The 23,822-nt window shown below is 39.0% G+C and overlaps 2 protein-coding genes and 1 long non-coding RNA gene across 6 annotated transcripts; all 3 read left to right on the top strand.

Annotated features, from left to right (window-relative positions):
* Window positions 1-3,153: 3,153 nt before the first annotated feature.
* Window positions 3,154-7,094, top strand: LOC311254369 (adhesion G-protein coupled receptor G2-like). Its single transcript, XM_084348095.1, has 7 exons — window positions 3,154-3,265; window positions 3,869-3,969; window positions 4,227-4,342; window positions 4,593-4,861; window positions 5,327-5,432; window positions 6,319-6,647; window positions 6,756-7,094. The coding sequence occupies exons 1-7, from the start codon at window positions 3,196-3,198 to the stop codon at window positions 6,866-6,868; spliced, it is 1,104 nt and encodes a 367-aa protein (XP_084204221.1). The 5' UTR covers window positions 3,154-3,195; the 3' UTR covers window positions 6,869-7,094.
* Window positions 7,095-7,806: 712 nt separating this feature from the next.
* Window positions 7,807-16,612, top strand: adgrg3 (adhesion G protein-coupled receptor G3). Of its 3 annotated transcripts, XM_084349901.1 has the most exons (13): window positions 7,807-7,931; window positions 8,017-8,130; window positions 8,257-8,311; window positions 8,937-9,027; window positions 9,120-9,257; window positions 10,791-10,958; window positions 11,040-11,094; window positions 11,183-11,274; window positions 12,956-13,074; window positions 14,262-14,542; window positions 15,649-15,748; window positions 15,947-16,272; window positions 16,358-16,612. In XM_084349901.1, exons 1-13 carry the CDS (start codon window positions 7,874-7,876, stop codon window positions 16,471-16,473), a joined length of 1,713 nt encoding a protein of 570 aa, XP_084206027.1. In that variant the 5' UTR covers window positions 7,807-7,873; the 3' UTR covers window positions 16,474-16,612. The 3 variants fall into 3 exon arrangements, with proteins under 3 accessions (XP_084206027.1, XP_084206028.1, XP_084206029.1); XM_084349902.1 differs by lacking the exon at window positions 8,017-8,130; XM_084349903.1 differs by lacking the exon at window positions 10,791-10,958.
* Window positions 16,613-19,065: 2,453 nt separating this feature from the next.
* LOC311255448 lies at window positions 19,066-21,954 on the top strand. Of its 2 annotated transcripts, none has more exons than XR_014622373.1 (3): window positions 19,066-19,141; window positions 19,364-19,501; window positions 21,776-21,954. It is a non-coding gene; the product is annotated as an uncharacterized lncRNA (long non-coding RNA). The 2 variants fall into 2 exon arrangements; XR_014622374.1 differs by lacking the exon at window positions 19,066-19,141 and adding an exon at window positions 19,168-19,225.
* Window positions 21,955-23,822: the final 1,868 nt, after the last annotated feature.

The raw sequence follows: 23,822 nt of genomic DNA, 5'->3' as shown, positions 1-23,822 counted from the left end.
TCAATCTCAACAACACCAAAAAAATTGCTACACACATTCATGGTTCCTAGAGGATGAATAGAGGATGGACAAAAAGATACATTTCTCACTATTGGTTTCTATGCCTGCCGTCAGATATCAGAGGTCAAAAACATGACCAATTTAGTATCTTCTTTGGGGGCCCAAACTTTAAATCACAACTCTGACCAACACACAAGACTTAGTATTTTTCCTATTTTTTGTGCCATACACGGAACAATTCTTTGTGAACGTTGGCCTAAAGCAATGCAAGTGCAGTGAGAATTCATACACATACACGTAACACTTTGTAAATTAGTATATCTTTGAACACATGCAGCTACAACTCCCCATCATTGATGCAACATAAGCAACATATGCTCCGATAATGTGTTGAAGTCTGTCCCCCGGTCAAATAATGCTGCCCTCCTGTTATAATTGTGTAACCTACAATGCCACCCAGTCGTGCAGGTTAAGGTCGGTAGATGGTCTACATGTCAAAACAGACAGCACCAGATAAAAATGATCAGATAAATGAAGAATAACATGTAATTTAACTCCCTTGTTTTATTAGTTATTGACATTTTAAAAAGTAATCATATGTATGTTATGGTGATTTCCAATTTATTAACAACACTGAAAATTAAAAACGTTCTATTTATTTATTGTTAATTACCTCCCAACCTGCAGTACTCTCACAGCCCACTTGTGGGCACCTGACATACAACACTGATGTACTGTGACATCAGTGTCATAGAATGTAACTGATAGAAATATGAATAATAGAAAACTGAAATATGTTTTTTATTATAAGAACATGAGCATCTTCTATCCTCTTTCCTCCATTTAAAAGCATTCTTTATAATGGCCAACCTTGATCAGTTTCTGGGTAAGGAGTTGAAAGACGGGAAGAAGCATAATTAACAGAATGGAAAGCAACCAGTGTGAAAGTGACAGACCTAAAGAGGAAACTGTTAAAAGAAATTCTGAAAATATCTCTCTAAATATGTAACCTATAACCTATGTAAATTGTCAAGCCATGATGATGATAAAATGGTGAAGAGAAATTAACATTTCAACTCCAAATTCATTCATTCCCATTGTCTCTGTGTAGGGTGGAAAGGCAGATAATCCATAACATCATGGGAACAACCCAGCTTGAGGCTGGAGGCTCCAAACACTACGACCTGAAGACCTTGTCTCTGAATGTGGTCAATGTCAGTAAGGCTGACCACAACTCCACAATATCAATGGAAGCTCCACAGGTACACGAGCTTTGTTGAATGATAAATGGTGCTGATATAACTTTTGGCTGTGCTCAATCAATTTTGTTTTAAAGGGTAGCCCCACCAATTTTACACATTAAAGTGTGTTTATAGATCTTGGGGAGTACTTCTGCAAATGTGAAAATAGTAATACAAAGCTATTTGTGGCTGCAGAGGAAAACTCATGTAATCTGATAAATTGCCTTCAGTGATGTCACTCAGCGGTTTCTTTGTACGTAGTTTAGGCACCAGGTTTTAAAAGCAGTCCACTGGTCTAACATTGCACTCCCATAACACTGTTGGACTCATTGTGGACAGTTTAAAAACATTTGATGAAAATCAATATAGTAGGACCAGAGATACCACCTTATAATTCTTTTTCAGAACCTGGCACCTACATTACCCACAACGCACCTTAGCCACTGAGTGTCATCACTGTAGACAATTTATCAGATTACATGCAGCTTCCTCTGGAGCCACAAGAAAATTTATACTACTTTCTTCACATATGCAGTAGTACTCCCAAAGACCTGTAAACAAACTTTAATGTGTAAAATTGGTGGAGCTACCCTTTAATTGCAAACCACAGACTTCCTTAGTTTGACATCTTCTTATTCCCACTGTTAGCTGCTGCCTCAGAACACGTCAATGATCCCTAACATTTCGTTGCCTGTGGAGGCCCTGAAGGAGAAGAGCATTATTGGTTTGGTCAGCTACATGTTTGGTCACAGCCAGTTCCAAGTATATCCTTTATCGTAATTACTCCAATCCACATTGATACTGTCGTGATACAATCTGTAATTTACATTTACATTTAGCATGTGTATGTTTTTAGTATATGGATATCTATTTTATAGTGCTCTGTGTTTTTTTTTGTTTGTTTAATGTCTGCACTGAAACTGTCTCCTCATTAGTTTAAACCGGGAGTTATCTCATCAATGTGTATCAGGATAGAGATACTGGGGGAACGTCTCCATAATCTTAGGAACCCAATCAAGATGACCTTCAGAATTCTTCCACACACAAGCATCGATGTAAGTCTATATGCATGCCTTAATGTTGTCAACCATTTTATGATGTATAGCAAATGGCAGGCATTGCTGAAGCAGCATTTAGAGAGTTGGTCATTGGTTAACTTGGTTTAAAGTCAGTTTCACCTCAGTGGTACTCTGTGCAATTTCAGTTCTCCAGTTCATCAAACTCCCCGTCAATGTCGATCAAATTTAAAGCACTATGTATTTATTGATATTCTTTAAAGAGGACATATTTTCCTTTTGATGGCGTTATCATGATGGGACGCTGTCTAAAATATAAACAAAACAGAATGTTCTAATTTTCTGATCATTTTTGACATATACTATATAAATATATTTTTTAATGTAACCTCATCAATGTCATTGATTCTTGTAAATACATTTTTATTTCATTTTTTTATTTGATGGCAGCAGCACATTTCAAACAAGTTGAGACAATGGCAACAAAAGACTGGGAAAGTTGTGGAATGCTCCAAAAACACCTGTTTGGAACATTCCACAGGATAAAAGGGGCATCCTGAAAGGCACAAGGTACCACTTTGTGAAACAAGTGATTGTATAAAGGATATTACTACATGCGCGCTGGAACACTTTGTGAAACCATTGTTGGTAAACACAGCTTGTTCGCAAACGATTGCATTCTGTTTTCATTTACCTTTTGCACAGTGTCCCAGTGTCACTTTTTTGGAATCTGGGTTGTGATTCATCATAAACAGAACATTTTGGCACTGAATGCTTTCGTTTTTCAAGGGAATGAATAGAATTGATTTCACTGAATTTAATCACAATGTTGTGCCACTGGGGTTTTTTGTATTTCATTACACCACCTTAGATAAGTTAAGCTTCTTTGACTTCTTCTTTGGCTGGGCAGCGTACTGTATTCTTCAGTGTAGCTCCAAATGTTTGTTGTTTTACAGAATGACTCATGGCTTCAGTGTCACTACCTTGATGAACAACATGATCGAATAGGTAGGTGTTTATTAGTTTTAGCTTACATGTATGTGAGTATGTTTATCACTTGTACTATTCCAGCAAAATAATCTCAGTTATATGATAAAGGTCCCATAATACGCTCATTTACCTCTATTTTGGGTGTTTAATAGAAAGTGTTACAATGTTAAAAATGCAATATATAGACATTTTTCATACATGTACATATACACATTTTATTTTATTGGCATTTGATATATGTTATAAACTTATATCTCCAAATATCCACGGATGCATGTATGTTACAATCATGCCTTATAGGTAATATAGGGGGAATATATACCATATATTATATTTCTGTATGGGAAGAGAACATTTTAATTTGCATGACAAGAGAGCTTTTAATGACATAAGGTAGAGTTTTTATTTTCATGTGTCAATGTTGCACTAGATGTTAAAAAAATCATTTTCACATAATTCCTTTTTTCACATGAAAAGTTTTGTGTACGACTGTATATAGTTTAATGATATGCCTTTTGTCTACCTTGTTGATCTACAGAACTGGCAACAAGAGAATTAGCAGAATTAGGCCTGATTACGTTACCTACATTATAATGTTCCTCTTTCATTCCCAAATAACAGAGTGGAAAACAGATGGATGTGAGACTATCAACATGACCAATAATAATCAGACTGACATTATTTGCAACTGTAACCATTCAACGCCATTTGCTGTCCTACTGGTAAGGAGACACACTTGATTTGACTGACTTGTTCCTGATGAAATATTAACTAATGAGTCAAGGCTTATTCATTTGGCATCTTTCATACAAGACATAAACACAGCAGATTATCATGTCATCTTTGATCATCTTTATTCTGTACTGGAGCAGTACTGGTATTGACCCAGTATGAGAAATCACTCTGACTTGTTTCTAGATGCTGGTTAAATTGAATCTGTAAACTGCAGATAGTAACCACTATTCAATCTTTTCTGTAGATCAGAGAACCAATTGCAGGAATCCACTGGAAAATACTGTCGTACATCAGTTACATAGGCTGTGGCCTGTCTGCCTTCTTCACTGCTTTGTCCCTTGTGATGTATGTCTTCAGTCGGTATGTATACATGTATTCTAAGCTCTTTTTATCCAACCAGCTGATAGCTGATGTCCAAGAAATGGCACTGACATCAGGCCCAATGAAACATTACTAATACTGCTGGTAGTCTCAGTGTTGTCTATGCAGAGGCAGATTACATCATTACATGAAGCACCAAACATAACCTGTCTGATTATCATAAAACACTGATTTCCCCTGTGCCTGTACACTTGTCATATGCGCTGTTTTCATTCTTTCCCTCCCGCAGAAACCACAAAATGGATTACTCCATCTCTATTCATGTATCTCTGAGCGGGGCCCTGTTACTGCTCAATACAGCCTTCCTACTGACAGAGTGGGGGGCGACGGTGAAGCCAGACTGGGTGTGTGTGTTTATCGCAGCTCTTATGCATTACTCCTTGCTCTGCTGTTTCACCTGGATGGCTATAGAGGCACTTCACCTCTATCTACTGCTGATAAAGGTGTTTAACACCTACTACAAACACTACCTGGTCAAGCTCTCTCTGGCTGGATGGGGTGAGTGCTGGAAGAGCATCTATTGTATTTGATACGTGCTGGTGTTTTGTGTGATGAATAACATGAACAGCAGTTAAACTTAGTGTAAGGACAGGAATCCCCAAGAACATGTTCCGTTTTTCAGAATGACTAATAAAGGAAGCCTTTTATGACGAAACCCACTGAGCTGTCACTAAAAGACACTGACCTAGAGGCTAGCTGGACGATATCCTTCATATATGATTGTTTAACATGTTTCAAAGGTACTCAACACTTTGGTTCTGGTAAATATCCCCAAAAACCTGATGACTACTACCAATTTTTTTTTTTTTTTGATTCTGCTTTCAAACTCCATTGTAGTGCAACTATAAATATCTTGATGTGATTCCTTATTCCTAAGTAACATGCTGTGTGTGTGTGTGTGTGTGTGTGTGTGTGTGTGTGTGTGTGTGTGTGTGTGTGTGTGTCTTTACATGTGATTCTCAGGGATCCCTGGTGTAATTGTGGCAGTCTCTTTGGGAATGAAGGACTTCAAACAATTTTATGGAGTTACACAACTGGCCATGGCCGATGCCAACCAAACTAGCGCCATGTAAGCAAATCCTGACTGTGTTTAATACATGGATTATTTTCTGCTGTCGTGTTTTTGGCTGGACGTCAGAAATAATCAATTTTAGCACCATGAATCCACAGCCTTTTTTTAAAATTCACAATCTGATTACATACAATCACAGAGCATGGGAAGTATTGCATTTATATCCTTCATACATGATCATCGTTCATATCATCATATTTGTATTATAGGGTTTTGCTGTTTTCATATAGCTGAAGCACAAAATTGTTCTTGTACTTTATATACATGATTTGTACACAATATTATTCTGCATATGACATCTCAACATCTCAGTACACATACATACATACATATATAGATACATAAAAACATTTATAAATACAAATATACGTATGTACGTATATACATACATATATACATACAAACATACATACATTTATAAATACAAATATACGTACATACCCACATACGTACATACACATAAATACAAACTACATGCAGTATATGCATACACTCATATATACATACTTACAAATAAATATACATATAAGATACACTGGGATAAAATCATAATCTTGGTTAATTTGACAACACCTGTAATCACTGGCTGTAACATCAAGTTTTACTGCAACGAAAAATATAAACATATGAGTGAAAGCAAACTGAATCCGGCCAGGAATGGCGGACTCTGCCACTAACAGTGAGAACTATTAAATAGAGAGGTAATTAGGAATGTAAATACATTGACCCAGAGTTTCATTTCATAAAAATCTTAAGGATTGTAACTTTAAAAATAAGATGGTGCTTCTATTCTATTCTTTTTATTTATTTATCCTGTATATGTGGAGATTCTTTTTCTTCCATGTTGTCAAACTGTATTCTGACTGTCCCTTGGGTTTCACAGCTGCTGGATCACAGATGAGTCCTTCTTCTACTCCCTGAACTTGGTGTATTTCACCCTTATATTCATCTTCAACACTGGCATATTGATGACAGTGGCCTCTAGCATCTGTAAGATGAAACAAGTATCCAGGAGCAACTCAAAGCTTGGAGACAAGGCTGAGGGAAAGACTTGGGGAGACCCACAGAGGTTCAGGGAGTCCTGCAGGAGTGGCCTCACCATATTAGGTCTTACCTGCTTGATGGGGACCACCTGGGGCCTGGCCTTCCTGGGTTCAGGATACGTCAACTACCCCATCCTCTATCTTTTCTGCATCCTCAACTCCACACAAGGTCTGTTGTCGTGTCTGTCTCTGTTAAAAATGTTTTACACCTTAAGTTTGTTTGTTCATTTTATCTTTGACAAGATTACAATTCAATTCATGCTGTCTCTGTGTCAAGGTTTCTTTATCTTTCTGTGGATCTGTCTGTCAGCCAAGAAGCAGAGGAAGAGAGATATGGAGGACAGAATGAGTTCATCTCCTGGCAAGACTTCAGCAACCAAATTGGATTAGATCCCCTTTCCTGCCATGTATCTAGAATAAAGCGCAAATCACTAATAGCAATCCCCCTTCCTTTAACCATAGCAGCTGTAACTCACACATGAAACCCTCCTGACATTAGTTAGGTTTCTGTTTCTCTGTAACTTTAAAACTGTCCTAACATAAACACAAACATTAGCCTAGTCTATGTCAGCTTAAAGTCAGTACTGTCATTAAGATAAATCTGTTTCCGACTGAATATTGTACATGTGTTTTTGAATAAAGTTATAATCTATCAGTGTAGAGCAATGGTCTCATGTTGCCAATCCTTGAAGTCATATGAGTTGGTGTTATGAATCATTTAAGTCATATTTTTGAATTATTCATTTTCATTTCCCCATTTGTGCTGCCAGTTTGGGAAAATAGTACGCTGTGCAGGCCTAAGTTTCGCTTCCACTTGTGTCAGTTGACTTGTTGACCATAATGACTTGACTGTCTTTGTCTCACGTCTGCTGGATAACAGTAACATTTGTAAACTTCCTCTTTTCCCGAAGTTCTTTTTTCTGATGTCGGAGATGAAGTCTAGTAAGATATTCAAATAACTTCTTTCTTTGAACAGTTAGAGTCATATTGTAAGTGATGGATGTTTGCTTTCCTTTTTTTTTTTAGACGTAACTCGTTAAAACAAAATAAAGAGTTTGGCTTCAGATTAAGCTCACATACTGATTTACAATTAATTTATGAATCCACAATGTGACATTTAATTCTCTCATTAGCAAATAAAATATGTCAGAGAGATTTTCTATAAAAACTAACTGTAGCAGCTTAAAAAAAAGTATTATTAAAAGACAAGAAAGAAACTCCTCTGACATGAATTAGTTCCTGTTCATATGAGCCATCCACCCCCGCTGCACCACCACCATGAAATACATGTAGATGTGAAACTCCCTTCTCACCACATTGAGCAAATCTCCAACAAGCAGAGCAATGCTGCCCATGCACTGCAACATCTGGGTGTTTGAAGAACAGTGAGGCACGATGTGGATTACTCTTTTTCTCATCACACTCGTCTGGTTATCTCAGACCCAAGCTGGTGGTGAGTTGCTCATTGTGCTTACTGTGTGTTAATCATATCCATTTCCTTATGAGGTGAATACTATTTTCCCTGTTAATATATCAAGGTCGAAGATCACCAAACCAAGACAAAAATAAAGTCACTCCTGGTCCTCTGTCACCCGGCGTTAGGGACTCTTACCAAACTAGTTGTGCAACTGTAAAAAGCACAGTTTCTGACAGTAAGTGGTGATCAAACAGTTACAACAGCCTCTCATATCTGTGACAACTGTCACTTAAATGTTTTATCTTAAAAAACTGTCAATTTCATATTTTCATTTCATTTTCTTTCTCCGTTGCTCTAACAGACTTCTGTGAAAATGTCATCCCCGACTGTATACAAGGCGGTGGTCCCTGGACCAGGTAACTCATACAGTGGATACTAAGCTGATGCTGTAGATATTACAATTGTCTTTGTGAACACATCACATCTTTCTAATACACTAATGAATAAGTGTGGTCGTGCCCTGCTGTCTAATGAATGATGGGATAGCTTTGACATGACTGCCAGACACTGAAACAAAATAAGTATATAAACAATTGATATGCAGATCGAAGATTATAACTACAGACAGTCAGACAGACAGATAGATAGATACATATCACTGATGAAGTGCATATAACCTAAAGACAACTTAGGTGTTTTGCTCTATACATACACACACACATATATATATATATATATATACACACACACACACATATATACACATATATACACATATATATATACACATATATACACATATATACACACATGTATATATATATATATATGTGTATATATATATATGTGTATGTATATATATATATATATGTATGTATATATATATATATATATATATATATATATATATATATATATATATGTGTGTGTATATATATATATATATATACACACACACACTATACAAATCTCTACATATTAAAGTTGTTATAATAGTGTTGTTATTGTATTGTATTGAATATGCAAAATATGTGTTGGTAGGTGTTATGAGGACAGAATTGCAACTTGTAGACCAAAAGGACGTTTGTTTGGAGGAAACTTCATTCATCAGATTGTGACCTCATGGCAAGAGGTGAGGTTTTTTTTTTGGTACTTGTTGCACTAAGTACATGTTTTTTCATTGGTGTAACACATATTTATTTTTTTTTTACTTGTGGTTTTTAGGCTGAAGTGAGTCCCACTCCTGATCACAGAGTTCACATCCCATCCTCAGCTCTCCAAAGGAGCAGAGGAGGTGGGTCTGAAGACGAAGTACTGCTGGTGGCCACTGTGATCAACAGCTCTTTCTTTGAGGTCAAATCTGTAAGTACAAATCTGGGACCTGAAATGAGGCTAGTTAATTCCTCCTTGTTTGCCCTTGGTTTATTTAACAATAATCTTATTGTATATGTGGGTACAGGGAAGTAGAATCACAGAGAATTTTAAGAAATCAGGGCCCATATTCCTAAAGATTCTGAGAATCCTCTCAGAGAGCTCCTAACTTAACCTAAAAATTCCTAGCAAGGAGTCTTAGCTTAGGAGTGATTCCAGAACATTCTCAGAGAACTCTGAGCAAGGAATGGACAGAAACTCCTATCTTAGTGAGGAGGTGTGGTTGACCCCGTTGCTAGGTATGAGTCATCATTTCAAAAGCTGTGATTGGTTGATCCTAAAAGCTGGATAAAAAATATACTTTTGGTGATAATGGGCAAAGGATGGACCCTCAAATCGATACACTTAATCATAGAATCTAATCTTATGAAGACTGTGTAATTGTAAATAATATTTCATATATTTCAAAATCTGTTAAATGAATAGTAAGCTATACTTTAAAATTATCCTACAAAATGTGTGAAAACTTAGGCCCACTTGCACAGTATTCACATATTTATTTGCTTATATTAATTGCCATTGCCATTTTTGCACTTTCAACATTTCAACTCAATTTGGTATTAACAAGGGTAAAATGGCTCAGCTTTCATCGATGTCTGTGATTGCTGACTGGCCTATAAGAAGCAGTGTTGGTTGGCTTTCATTTCGGGTGGTATTGCATTGTGGTGTTAGGTTAGAGAAGTAAGTGCATCTCTAGTGAGATCGACCACAAACATGATTCCTGCACGATCCAATCTGTAGCGTTTCATTAATTCACTGTCATCCAGTGTTTGGAGAATATCTCTGCTGCCTCTTCCGTCCGCCATTTTGTCCTCTGCTTAGGGAACTCCTAAGCCTCTTAAAAGTCCTCTTCCCTGCTCTTAACAGATCTCACCTTAGGAGCTCTCTTAAGAGCTAGGATTCTTTAGGAATAGCTTTTATCTTTACTAGGATCTACTCTTCACTTTTAGGGGAATTTCTAAGAAAACATCATGATTCTAAGAATTTTCTTAGAATTTGGCCACTAGGAGCAACTCTTTGCACTTAGAATCTTTAGGAATACGGCCCCTGATCCTTTATTAATCCATAATGTGTATTGCTGTATATTGAGGTCCTTGTAATAAGCATTAGTTAATAGGTAATAGGGCCCTTATAAATCCTTATAAGTATTGATAATAGCATAATAAACTAATGTAAAATTATAAGACACATAACTATAGTAAGTACATAGTTAACTGCTAATAAATGCATAATAGAGTATGTGTTAATCATACTAAACAAAAAGCTTAGTGGTTTAATAATGGCACTATGTGAGTTAGTTTACTCAATGTGTTTGTAATGCTATTAACAATAAGACACTAATAAGGTCTTTTATTACGTTCTAAAATAGTCTATAAACTTTTAACAAGTTTCATGGCGCTTATAATCGCTAACAATAAAGCATTACCCATTAATGTCATGTGTCCCCTCTGTCTATAATTTCAGTCAAGTCCCCCTCCAGGAAGAGGAAGGGGAAGAGCACTTATACCAGCCCAGCCTACCCACATGCGAGGCACTGTTATGGGAGGCCTTGTCTTGGTAGTGAGGGCAGGGAACAGTCCTGTCAGTAACCTCTCACAACCCATCACATTAACATTCAACCACAACAAACAGGTAAAATCACAAATCCAGATGTGCTTGCATTATATTTGGAAAATCTCTTTCTCTAATTCTGATATTCTGTATATGTTTCAGGTGGAAAATGGGACTTGTGTGTTTTGGCAAGAGTCAGAGCTGGAGCATGAAACAGGTGGGCTACATGCAGTTTGCCAGCCTTCAGTATCTTTGCTCTGAAAAAAAAAGATCAACTAAGGTTTGTCCATTATGTGTGGTTTTAGGTCACTGGAGCGGATACGGCTGTGATACCAACAACACAGGAGCTGAATTTATTTGTAGCTGCAACCACTTGAGCTTCTTTGCTGTGCTTGTGGTAAAAATCCTACAGAAAACTTTTGTTTATCAGCTAGTCACAAGCTAAATACTAATACAGATAATTTGCCTTTAAAGAATGTTTATGTCTGTTTGAAAGACTTGCTACATTCACATTCAGAAATCACTGGGCCTTTGCTATAGCATCTCTCCTGGTACAGGAAACTAGCCTATTTAGATCTTGAACTGAATGGCAAGTGTTTCACACATACACCACAACAGTCACATACTGGACGTAGGTGCAATACGGGTACACTTTTCCCTAGCTTTCATGAAACCACAAACACAAGAGCAAACGTAAAAGGGATGGGCTGCGTATGTGTGAGTGTTTATCCACTCTAATGAAAGCCACAAATGTTAGCATGCCCAGCTAACTAGCTTGCTACCAAAAACAGTAACAGCATATCGTTAGCCAACTAAATTAGATCGGGGGGGGGGGGGGGGGGGTAACAGGGTTGATTAGGAAAGACAGACATTAGCCATGTGTCCATAAAACATAAGAATCACATTACAAACTTTATGAAAAACACCAAAATTAAAAAAGTCCTTTAATTTGCAAAAAAGTTTGTACGCTCGCTTGGTGGGTTGTCTTTTGTTAATCAGTTAACGTGCAAAATGTTTGATGGAAACAGATTTGCTGATTAAACTCTGACGTAGTGAACATTCAACTCACATAGCTGATTAGCCGTTTCCGCTGTTCGATGCGTGCATCATGATCATCTCAAGATGACAAAATTATCGTGTTCTTTAGAACATGACATTTAAAAAGAAAAGTACAAGCATGGCTGTTTTTGGCCTTTTTACAAACATTTTTTAATGTTAGGTTTGATGCCATCATTCTGAACTGAACTTGTGCAAGAATGGAAAGCTTGTCAGGTGTAGCAACAAACTATCAATTCAGCCTGAGCCACACTTTCATTGTAGCTCAACAATTCTAGGCTGTCATTGTTTATACTGAAGGTACATTTGTCACTTGTTGTTTTGTCACTCACCTTCAGTGCAGCACAGCAAACCTCACAGCAAATGGTGCAGTCAATAGTGTATACCCGTGCGTTTTACTCATACAAAAAGTGAAGGGAACCTCACCACGGGTGCCTAGCCTCCCAACAGTATGGCACTCTGCTAAGGAAAATAACTAGACAAAAAGAAAAACAACAAGTAACAAAACATATTAAAGTAAGGTAACCCAGTTGGTTTAAAAGACAAAACTAAAAAGGCACAACTGTGGGCAAAGCAGCAGTGTTATTTTGCAGGTGAACCCTGAAAAAGGGGAAACTAAAATTAGTTCAGTTTACTGCATGTTAAAATACATTTTTAAACTAAACCTACTCACCACTCATGCACCAGACAAACAGAAAATGCTTTTATAAAGGGCAAACAGGGATTCCTCACATGGACACCAAACACTGCCAGACAGAGCAGGAAGCAGAGGCACAACAATGGCACACAGGTGCCTTATAGCTTGGCCCTGATTAGAGAATTTGTTGGGGGAGGAGTTGATTCAAGGCTACATTCACCAGCACTACACCTTGCTCTTTGCTAGGGGAGTATATCCCACCACACACAGATTGACAATCCAAACGTAGCTGTACGTAGCTGACAAATACAACAACTAGAGTCCACTGATGAGGCTTGGATTAAAATACATTTTAAGTTTTTTTCTGTATTTCTTTCTGTTCCAGAACCCTGAATTATCAGTGGATGAAAGTAACGCTGTGGCCCTAAACTATATCACCTACATTGGATCAGCTCTCTCCGTCTTCTTCACAATCATCAGCTTGATCATCTATATTTGTCTACAGTGAGTTGTCTGTTTGACTTTATTTTTTCTAGTTAAATATATAATATATCATATGTTATGTGTAATAGAGTCAACATGGTTTGTCCTTTTTGGTTACGGACTGAGATAACCAGACTGAGGCAATACGAAGATTTTATTTCACTGATAAAAAGTGTTTCCTTCCTGTACAAGTCAAACCACAGGGCAGACATACTTATATACAGCATGAGATTCAGTTTCATAACGGAATTATGTCATGAGATGCTGTAGATCAGACAGTCTCAGTGGTTGAGTTAACTTCCTATCAGGTTGCAGGTAATAAACAGCAAAAACATCAAAACAATTGTTCATGTCTTTACAAGCGGGAACATATCTCAGTGGCACCAGTGCATGTTCTCATTCAGGAAGCCGAGAAGGAGAATGGCACTGTCATCTTTGCGCAGTTCTCCTTTTTGCGGACTGACACTATGTAAGCTTATCTGCTCTGTGGTGTGACGTCTTTCCTCAAACACTGTGTGAAAGTTTAGACTGTTAGATTCTTTTGATCATCAGATTTTAAGTAGCACTGCCTTATCAATATACCAGCACAGTGACTTAAAGGGATAGTTCAGGTCTTTTGATGTGGGATCATATGAAGTGCTTGTCCCTAGTCAGTGTATTACCTGCAGTAGATGACCGTCAGCTCTCCCAGTGTGTGGAGAAGCAGCGTGTAGCACCAACTGGGAAGCAGAGCATTGTACTGCTAAACAGCAACGACAGCATGCATTTTAGCCACCTAAAAGAAGGCCTGCTTCACTGTTGGTGCCACGCGCTGCTTCTCCACACAGGAGGAGAGCTGACAGTCACAGTCAAGTGTCACGTAAGTTGGTTAATCTTGAGCACACCGATGCCTTTGAGCTTTGAGGGTGCAGCCTCTCATTATCATAAAGTAATACTGTATGCCAGAAAAATCAAAGGAAGCAGTATCAGGACAAGGTCTCAAGTCATTGTGGTACAGAAGCCTGTCAGCCTGCACAGAGTGAACGGCAAAGTCCTAATCTGTAGCTAAGGTAACAAAACTGTTTGGGTGAGATACATTACATTGAGATACTGACATCTTTTACCAGGTCAGGGGATCAAGATGTCAAAGTGGCCAGATGTAGTACAGGTTCTGCTGAATAGGCTTTATAAAAATGATCATCATACACTGTATGCTGTTTCTCTTTCAGAAAAAAGCGTCCAGAGAAGGCCATCGGTGTGCATATGCACCTAACAGGCGCGCTGCTCTTCCTCCACCTCAGCTTCCTGCTGTGCAGCCTCTGGGTGTGGCTGATGAAAGAGAAGGAGGAGGGCTGGGTTTGCAGGGGTCTGGGTCTCTTTTTACACTGGTCCCTGCTGGCCACCTTCAGCTGGATGGCTCTGGAAGGGTTCCACCTCTACCTGCTCCTGGTCAGAGTCTTCAACATCTACGTCAGGAGATACCTGCTCAAACTCAGCTTGGTGGGATGGGGTGAGCAACAACAGAGCAAAGCAAAGAGCCATTGATCCCGAAGGCCCCACATTCATTGTGTGTCAGTTGGTTTGTTGTAACTGCGCCAAATTTGTTTCCACAGATGCACAACTAAAGCACAAAATCAACTGAGATCTTGATGGCAGCAGAAACTAACTTTACCCTGACATATTTTTACCTTCCAAGTTGATATGGCAAACCAGGTTCAACATTTACACATCAAGCTAATAATCTTGACTAATTGAGGATATTATCATTCATTTGGAGCTTCATTTATGTCTACCTAATACATAAAGTCCAATATTTACTCTGCTTTTTAGCTCTGTTTATGATCTCTACCTACTCCTCAGGAAATTTAAAAAAAGTTGTTAGCTTTGCCTCTCTAATGTTTGGTGCTGGGCAGGTAGTGTGTAGTCACTGAAAATAGCTGCCTGCTGTTTCTGGAAACACCGAGGTGAGAGTAAACCAAAGCAGAAAAGTTGTAGGCTTCAAAACCAACACCTTTCAGGCCCTGTGTCAAAATGTACACAGTGCACATCCACATGGTAAATTCAGTTTAAAGGATAGGGCTGTCCAGTTTGTTAGTTATGTTTATATGTTGATGTTTCCTATAGCCTGTTTCTAAATACTTTGACTCCCCTAACCTGTGGTTCTCAGCCCCATTGGTTCTTAACAAAGACATGAATCATTTTCTAAAACAGCTGGGTGCTGTAGTCTTTAGCAAGCATTATTCAAACAGGAGGATGTAGTGTATTTGTTGGAACCATGGATTTATGAATGGAGTATTTAAAGCAGTAGGCTGGTGTAAGTGAGATCTTGCACATGTTGGGATATGTTACACAGTGCACCAATGTTTTAATTGTTTTAGGAGAACAATGAGGTGGTGTCACGCTGTGGTTTCAATGGATCAATTCATTGTTGGTTTTGGTCTTAATGTGATAAGATGATAATAAGATGATAATATGAAAAATGCAGCTTGTTACCTGATTTAAACACATTACCACAAAGAGAGAGTCAATGTTTTGACAGTTGTGCTCAGGCAGGCAGATTTAACCATCATCAGGGCTTCTTGAAGTAAATTCTGTATCTCTCTTGTCTTCATGCAGGTCTCCCTACACTGACTGTAGTCATTTGTGGGATTTCAGGTGTTTATGGCAAATACAGTCTGGAAGTGAGGGATAACAACCACAGTTCAACAGCACAGATGTAAGAAACCAAGATTCATTGTTAGGATTTTGAATATTCGACCACACAGAAGGTTTGACTTCTCAGGAAAACATACTGTGATTCTAACTGTGCTTTGCTTTATTCAACACCAACAAGCCGGTTGATATAAATTATAAGTTTACTTGACCTAATCAAATTTGACTTCTTTCATTTTTGTTTTTTTTTATCAACCTGCAGATGCTGGATGAGCAGCCAGTTCCCACAGAGGCTTTTGGTCAGCTACATCACCACTGTGGCCTTCCCGTGCCTGGTGATACTGTGTAATTCCTGTATGATGGGGCTGGTGGTGTTTAAGCTCTGGGGGCTAAGGAGAGATCGTGGAGGCATTGAGAGCACAAGCAGCTGGAAGAAGATGAACAAAGAGAAAGGGACCAGGCTATGGAAGGACTGTGCCACAGTGCTGGGCCTAAGCTGTGTGCTGGGCTTAACTTGGGGGTTAGCGAGCACCACCTACATCTCCCTCTCTGGGATCTATGTATTCACTATTCTAAACTCCCTGCAGGGTATGTGTACAATCCTTATAGAAAGTATTCACTGTGATTTTATGCTTTTCTAGAAGAGTTCACAGCCTCTCTTCTTTCTTCTCAGGTGTATTTATGTTCCTGTGGTCCGTGGCTTTGACCTGCAAGTCTCGATCTGACAATGACTCCTCCGTCAGAGACCCTTCCTCTCAGAAAATGATGACTACCAGTTTCAGCAACTGATATTCACAGCTAAATTGCCTATGTTAGGTGTAACTGGACTCTGTTCATACTGTATGCAGTTAAATAGTAATTAACAATAAGTTAATTGGGAGGATGTCTTGCAACTTCTGTAAATAAAGATTGTGATTCTATCTATCATCAACAATAACCTCTTATTATTATTTATTGTCACTGCAGTTGTTGTTATGGTTACAATAATATCAGATATGGACAGGCAACGATTATCAACAATCTGATTTTAAATCTGTGGATAAAAAAATCCCTCATTGCCTTTCAGCAAAACTGAGCAGGATAGTACATTTCATTATCAAAAAGACAGCCACTATAAAACACTATAAGACACAGTGTTGCCTGGGGTTGCTATTGGTCAATGGAACAGATTTACATGTAAAAGTACACCAAAGTTAGACATGACAGCTTTCGTGGATCCACTAATCTTTGTGACCAGGAGTTTAATTCCAAAGCAAGGTTAGTTATTTTAAATAGCACTCATTTGGCTCTGATGCAGCATGTAATTTAAAAAGTAATTAATGTAGTGAGTAAAATGTACAATATTTGTCTCCAGAATGTAGTGGAGTGGAAGTATGAATTTGCAGAAAACGAGTAGCTCAAAGTACCTCAAAATTGTACTGAAGTACAGTGCTTGAGTAAATGTACTTTCAGTTGAGTACATTCCATCACTGCATGTTTACATACACATAACAAGTTTACATGTGAGACTAACAGAGTGGTTCCTTCTGCTAGTTTGAACTGTTGCGTGTTTGACCAGGTTTGTTGTGCACTCCTGTAAGTGTGAAACTCCTGCCTTTTGTTCTATGAGCAATCACTGAGTTCTCTGTGTAGTGAAATGTTAGTGTTGGTGAGGGGTTTTGCTTTTTTCTCGTAGTTAAGTGATGTTTATACTCTTGCTTTCTTGTTAGGGTACTTTAGGGCAACAGTTAAACCTGTTCTGCTTTCACTAAATCATCAGTGTCAAGAGATATGCATGTGGATGGATTATGTTGAAAAAAGGAGAAATGCTCAGCAAAGATTTCAATAGATTTGTGCTCAACATTTGACAGAAATAAGCCTTTAGTGCACAAGTGCACAAGTCTTAGATCTTATATTTCAAAATGGGAACAAAAATAAAAGTGTTGCGTTTATATTAGACTAACATTTCAGTGTACACCTCAAGCAAACTTCCAACGAGCAGAACAATGCTGTCCATGGAACTGTAGCACCTGGGTGTTAGAAGAACAGTGAGGCACGATGTGGATTACTCTTTTTCTCATAAAACTCGTCTGGTTATCTCAGACCCAAGCTGGTGGTGAGTTTTCACATGTATCTACAGCAGCGACAGGTGAGCTGCTTAATGTTGTTACCTTGTGATTTGAGTCCCTCTTTGTCTCTCTCGCTCTGTGTGTGTGTGTACTGTAGATACAAGTTTGATTGTTGGTGTTCTGAAAGTTACAGAAATTGTTGGACGTATGTCCCAAAATTCGTGTGTCTTTTCGTGGCCTTGATAATCCGCTAAGCACACAGCGGGAGGAGGATTGGTTAGGTCAATGGCTGTTCTTTGCTGTCCTCCCGTGCTGACGACTGGACACCCTGAGGAAGGAAGGGAAGGAGGCCCAGATTAATTAACTGTTATATCTAATTCAGTAGAACTGAAGCTGTAGTTTCCCCACTAAACACACTGTGATCCCATCGCAAGATGGTCTCTAGTTTTGTGTTAGGCTAGTTAGGCAGATAGACAGGCAAGTGTCTGCAGAGCAGAGCAGTGATATGCAGCTCGGTGGCAGTTTGGCAGCAGCCCAGACTCCAGGTTCCCGGCCTGTCTGCTCTGCACAACAGGGACACCCCGGCAGCAAAAGGCGGCTCAAGCGGATGAATGACCCTGAGAAGAGCAGCAGCAGAGTGGGCAAAAGGCTGGTGTTTACCAGGAAGTGGAGTAACGTGGGTCTTGCACGAAAAGCAGTGGGATCCATAATAAGGTGAAGTGAACACAATACAAGCAGGAAATCACAATGAACTGTGGCCAGGGAGTCTGTCCAATCACACGTTGCCCCACCCAAAAAAATAAGCATATTAGCAATGACTGAGCTAATGGCCGATATACGATTAAAACTTACCATATTGTTGGACATTTTCTCAACTCCAGGATGTCAGTCTTTCAGGAACTCAACGCACATGACTGGACAGTTCATTTTTATACCACAGTGTTTTGAAATGGCGTCAGCAGCCAAAGGAGTGTACAACTTCCTCAACCCCGAGACCCAGTCTCAAACGACTGTGTATAATAACTATTAAAATGTCAAAGATTATTACTCAGTAGAGCTATAATAACCTAAACCAACCTAGGTATGTTTTTTCACCTAAAGTCAACACTTATTAAAGTGGTTAAAATAGTGTAGTTATATTGTAAAATGCCATGTTTGGAATCAAGGTCCTGCATATCTGCTCCGGAGGGCTCCGGACTGCCGGAGCTGGGACAGAGAAGATACGCAGCGCAGCGGACGCGGTGGAAGTAAACACATAGACTAGAGTGAAACCTATCAGCCCTGCTGCCGTGACGGAGCAGAGCCAGACCGGACACGTATCTGGTGGAACTGAGGGGTGAAGGACAGAACGGCTATTGAGGGAGATGCAGCGCAGGTGTGGAGGGAACGCAGACTTGGGAAGAATTCAGGTAACAGGGCTCGGCTAATTAATCAGATACAAGACAGGTGTGGAGGGAAACTCAGGCTTGTGAAGAAAACAGGAGGGAAAAAAGGCACAAAACACAGGACCATGACAATTTTGAATTAATTTAATTTTTAGTTATTTGTCACATTAAGTCCATGTTTTCCTTGGTGTATGTGCTAACATGAAAACATTTTTTTGCACATTTGTGTGTACTTGTGGTTCTTAGGCTGAAGTGAGTCCCACTCCTGATCACAGCGTTCACATCCCATCCTCAGCTCGCCAAGGAAGCAGACGAGGTGGGTCTGAGGACGCAGTACTGCTGGTGGTCACTGTGATCAACAGCTCTTTCTTTGAGGTCAAATCTGTAAGTACAAATCTGGGACCTCAAATGAGGCTAGTTAATTCCTCCTTGTTTGCCCTCATTAATTCAATACCAATCACAATGGACCTACAGACAGAGTGCAGTAGAATCCCAGAGGAGTTCAGCTTTTGGAAATCTGATTGTTCAAAAGTGGCTGTAACTCATGAGGATGCATACGGATGAGGACCTTAATAATTTTCAACATTGTTTAGTTAACTTACTCTGTCAACACTGTCATCCATTAAGAAAATTAAAGTCTGGTAAATGATGAATGTGGATTATCTGAATACAATGTGGGCCTACTATTGACTTCTGTCATGGTGAATCATGGTTTCATTAATGAGCTTCTTGTTCTTTTCTCTACCAGTGCATTTAACTCTGGCTTAACAAAGGCTACTCACACTTGATTGAAGTAATTCTGATCAGCTGTTCTGAAACCATAGACTCAGTTTCCCATTTCAGGTTGAACTCTATTTCAGGTTTAGGCTTAGAGCGAGCTAAACCCACTCTGAAAACTCTCACAACCCATCAAATTAACCTTCAAATATAACAAATGGGTAAACCACAAATCCAGCCATGTTTGCATTGTTATGGTCCCTTTATTTTAGTTTCATTGTGGTTTGGTATTAGTTTTCTGGGTTTTGTCTTTGCCTTTTTTCCAGTGTTCGGTTTTCCCTCCTGTTTCCTTCACCAGCCTGATTTTCCTCCGTCTGATTAATTAGCCCAGCACTGTCACCTGCGTTCTTCCCCAGTCTGCTTTCCCTCCACACCTGTGCTGCATCTTCCTCATTAGCCCTTCCCTGTTTCTAGTTTTTCTGCTCATTTCTCTCACCTGTGTTTCTCTGCCTCACTCTACCTGCACTTCATCCCCTCATTAGATTAGTTTGTATTTAAGTCCAGTCTGTATTTCAGTCATCATCGAGTCATTTGCTGTGTTTCTGAGATCCTGCTGTTCCCGTTCCTTAGTTTCCATTATCCTACTAGTGTACGGTTTCTGTTATCCTGCTGTTCAGTCTCCCTGATGTTCCTCTGTGTTTGCCTGTCCCTGGTTTTGCAGTGATCCGATTAAACCTCATACATTGCATTCCCACCTCCATGCATTTGGGTCCACTCTCCCTGCTACAGCATGACGGGCATTATACTTCCACTTTCCACTAATTTTGAAATAATTTAAAAATGTTTCAGGTGGAAGATGGGATTTGTGTGTCTTGGCAGGAGTCAGGGCATGAAACAGGTGGCTACAAACAGTGTGCCATCCCTCAGTATTTTTGCTCTTGAATTAAAAAAAAACTAGAAATCTTATGTGCGTATTAAGGTCATTGGAGCACAGACGGCTGTGACACCAGCGACACAGGAGCTGAATTTATTTGCAGTTGCAATCGCCTGGGCTTCTTTGCTGTGCTTGTGGTAAACTTCCATCCTACAGAACATTTACACTTTTATAAGCCACATGCTCAAATTCTGTAAGACAGGATACAGTAGTCTTATTAAAATATTGAACTGAATGGTAAATGTCACACCACAGCAGGCACATAAATGGGCTTAGGCACACTATGGGCTCAGTTTCTTTCTATAGCTTTACAAAAATAATTTAATGTTTGCATGCCCAGCTGACTAGCCAGCTACCTAAAGTACTAAGAAGCATATCATAGGTACATTAATTTGTGGGGTTACAACGCCCACTAATCCTGTGGGACGGTTTGTAGATATATTGAAATAATTAACTTGTGATCTTCAGATAACATTAAGCAAAACTGCAAACATTGCCGTTTTCTGTTTCTGTACACTGCCTTTTACAAATAAGATACTTTTGTGTGGTAAGTTTGCTGCTATCATCATTCTGAACTAAATGTGCTGTGCAAGAATGGAAACCTTGACAAGTGTAGCACCAGTAATGAATTGGAGGAATAAGTTTTTGTGAACCATCAGTTCAGCCTGAGTACCCCACTGTTGTCATTGTAGCTTGACAGTCTGTCAGTTGCGGTATATAATTGGGTAACAAAAATATTGGCCAGATTTCCATCCTAATATCCAGAAAATATGCAAGAAAGTGTGAATTAATGTGCATCACCTCAGCTAGGTGTAAAAGCTTAAAGTGATATTTCAACTTTTTCAATTTTGGCCTTTCCACTTCAGATTGTTGTATGCGCAGATTGATAATGCACAAATTGGTGGATGGAATCACTTGGAAGTACAGAAAGTAGCTGTACTCCACAACAGTCTACTGAACTTTTACATTTTTAGGATGAACTTTCATTGTATCATTTTCTGTTCCAGAACCATGTATCATCAGAAGATGACAGTAACACTGTGGCCCTATATCACCTACGTTGGATCAGCTCTCTGTCTTCTTCACAATCATCAGCTTGATCATCTTTATATGTCTACAGTGAGTTTTCTGTTTGACTTGGAATAATTGTTTCCACCTGGATGAATAAAATCTCTTTAATGTTGTGTTTAACAGTCCTTATCTACAGTGGACTGAAGCAATAAGCAGTTAAGTGTGTTGACATTCAGTTGTCACGTTAAAGATCTTTTTGTGTCACACTGATGCACTTTGACGTTCACACTGTTCAACTTTAGATATCTGGCCATTGTGCTGGTGTCAGACAGCAGTCCTGTGGGTCAGAGGTTCTTCCATAAATGACTCATGGTGACACTCTTTCTGGGTCAAAAGCCAGTCATTGTGAAACAAGTGATTCTTTGGTATTGTGGTGTTGTCGTCTGTGTCTACTGGTTTCATTTATGTGGCTAGTATTTGGTGTGAAGCGTGTGAGAGGGTTAGAGCAGCTCTGACTCACTTCACATGTTTCTAAGTCTCGTTCACACACGCACGCCTAGGCCCTGTAGGTGGAGGCCAAGGAAAAATTGCTTTTAAACTGTTTTAAGCTTCATCAGTACAGACATCAGTGTAACTTTATGAATTTATAGGTGTATAGGCAGTAGGCAATTTGAGGGAGGATGAGGATGCCGTCCCCCTTGTTAGCGAAATTACCAAAAAGCATCTCCCTTGTTAACCTTCTCTCTCTCTCTCTCTTTCTCTCTCTCTCTCTCTAACTTTATTTATCAGTCAAAACCAGCAGCCAAGAAACAAAACAACCCCATAATAGTCAACAAGTGTATGACAATCAGAAAGAGAGCAGCAGCAGCTCCCCCTACAGAGCATAACACTCCCTCCACCGCCCAGAGTGCTGAGAACGAGTCCAGATTACCAACAGTGTGATAATACGCATGTTCAACATTTCCAGTCCCCTGCAATTATATACTCTTCTGGGAGGTATGTAAGTGTTAGAAACAGGTTTGTAAAAAGGCTGGGATTGTCCGTATTTGGGCTGTAAATATTTATCAAATTCCAGTTTACTGAAAGCAAAGATCCTTGAATGATCAAATATCTCCCAAAAACATCCTTAATTACATTAATGACTTGTGAAGGCATTGATTTGTGGATGAGTCATAACTCCTCTAGCCTGTGATGTAAATGGTCTTGCATAAATGCTTGCCTGTCATCTCCTCCCCATTATTATATTCTCTTCTTTTAAAGTGTGAGTCTCCTGTAAGAAGACTATTTTTAGTCTTGTCTCTCAGCTTATTCATAACTTGTTTGATTTTCTTAGTTTTTTGTAAACCTCTGCAATTCCGGGAGGTGCATTTAAGTTCTAGCCTTTGAGACATTCCAAATTTTATGCCACACAATTTCCTCAATAAAGGTTACATGTCTGAGAAGATCAACACATTTAAACATTAGAACATACACTGAACCCAGTGAACCATAGAAAGAAATCAACCCAATTTCCCAACTCAGTGGAGGAAACCCCCCTACTTATGTTGCTTCCAGCTACTTTTATGGACAGATCCCTGGATCAGTCCTCTCAGCCTTCTCTTACACTGTTATAAAATACAGAGAAAAGAGGGGGAAAATGAATATGAATAATCAACCCTTCCTACTCCTTGCTACTCGTGAAGATATAAACATACCAGATTATGGTGTAGTGCTTTGCATTCTTAGTCAATTACATGGGTTCAAAATACTGATATTATCATGTTCTTTAACATTGGCATGTAAAGGAAAGTTACAAAAAGGTGAAAAAATAAAACAAAGGGCAGTGCTTAATCAGAACCACACTTAAGTAGTAGAGATTATATTATTATATAGTCTGCTATTGATCAACCACTCTTACCATATGTGGGTAATGTAAACAAAAGCATTCACACTTAGTCTCTGTGTTTCCAAGATCCTATATGCTGCTTTGTGTAAATAAAAAACGCATCTGAGTAGAAAATTAGGCATTAATCCAAATGTAGGAAGTTATCAGTGTTCAAAGTG

This window comes from Pagrus pagrus (assembly GCF_965226575.1).
Source record: "Pagrus pagrus genome assembly, chromosome: 1".
NCBI classification, from domain to species: Eukaryota; Metazoa; Chordata; class Actinopteri; order Spariformes; family Sparidae; genus Pagrus; species Pagrus pagrus.
Note: the sequence above shows the minus strand (reverse complement) of the source record. Positions and strands in the feature narration are given on the sequence as shown.

Excerpts from the sequence above, each read along its gene's own strand:
- adgrg3 (XM_084349901.1), top strand. The coding sequence starts at position 7,874 with ATGTGGATTACTCTTTTTCTCATCACACTCGTCTGGTTATCTCAGACC. Across the intron at positions 14,543-15,648 it reads ACTCAGCTTGGTGGGATGGG|GTCTCCCTACACTGACTGTA; the intron begins GTGAGCAACAAC and ends GTCTTCATGCAG. Across the intron at positions 15,749-15,946 it reads CACAGTTCAACAGCACAGAT|ATGCTGGATGAGCAGCCAGT; the intron begins GTAAGAAACCAA and ends ATCAACCTGCAG.
- LOC311254369 (XM_084348095.1), top strand. The coding sequence starts at position 3,196 with ATGTTTGTTGTTTTACAGAATGACTCATGGCTTCAGTGTCACTACCTT. Across the intron at positions 3,266-3,868 it reads TGAACAACATGATCGAATAG|AGTGGAAAACAGATGGATGT; the intron begins GTAGGTGTTTAT and ends CCCAAATAACAG. Across the intron at positions 6,648-6,755 it reads CATCCTCAACTCCACACAAG|GTTTCTTTATCTTTCTGTGG; the intron begins GTCTGTTGTCGT and ends CTCTGTGTCAAG.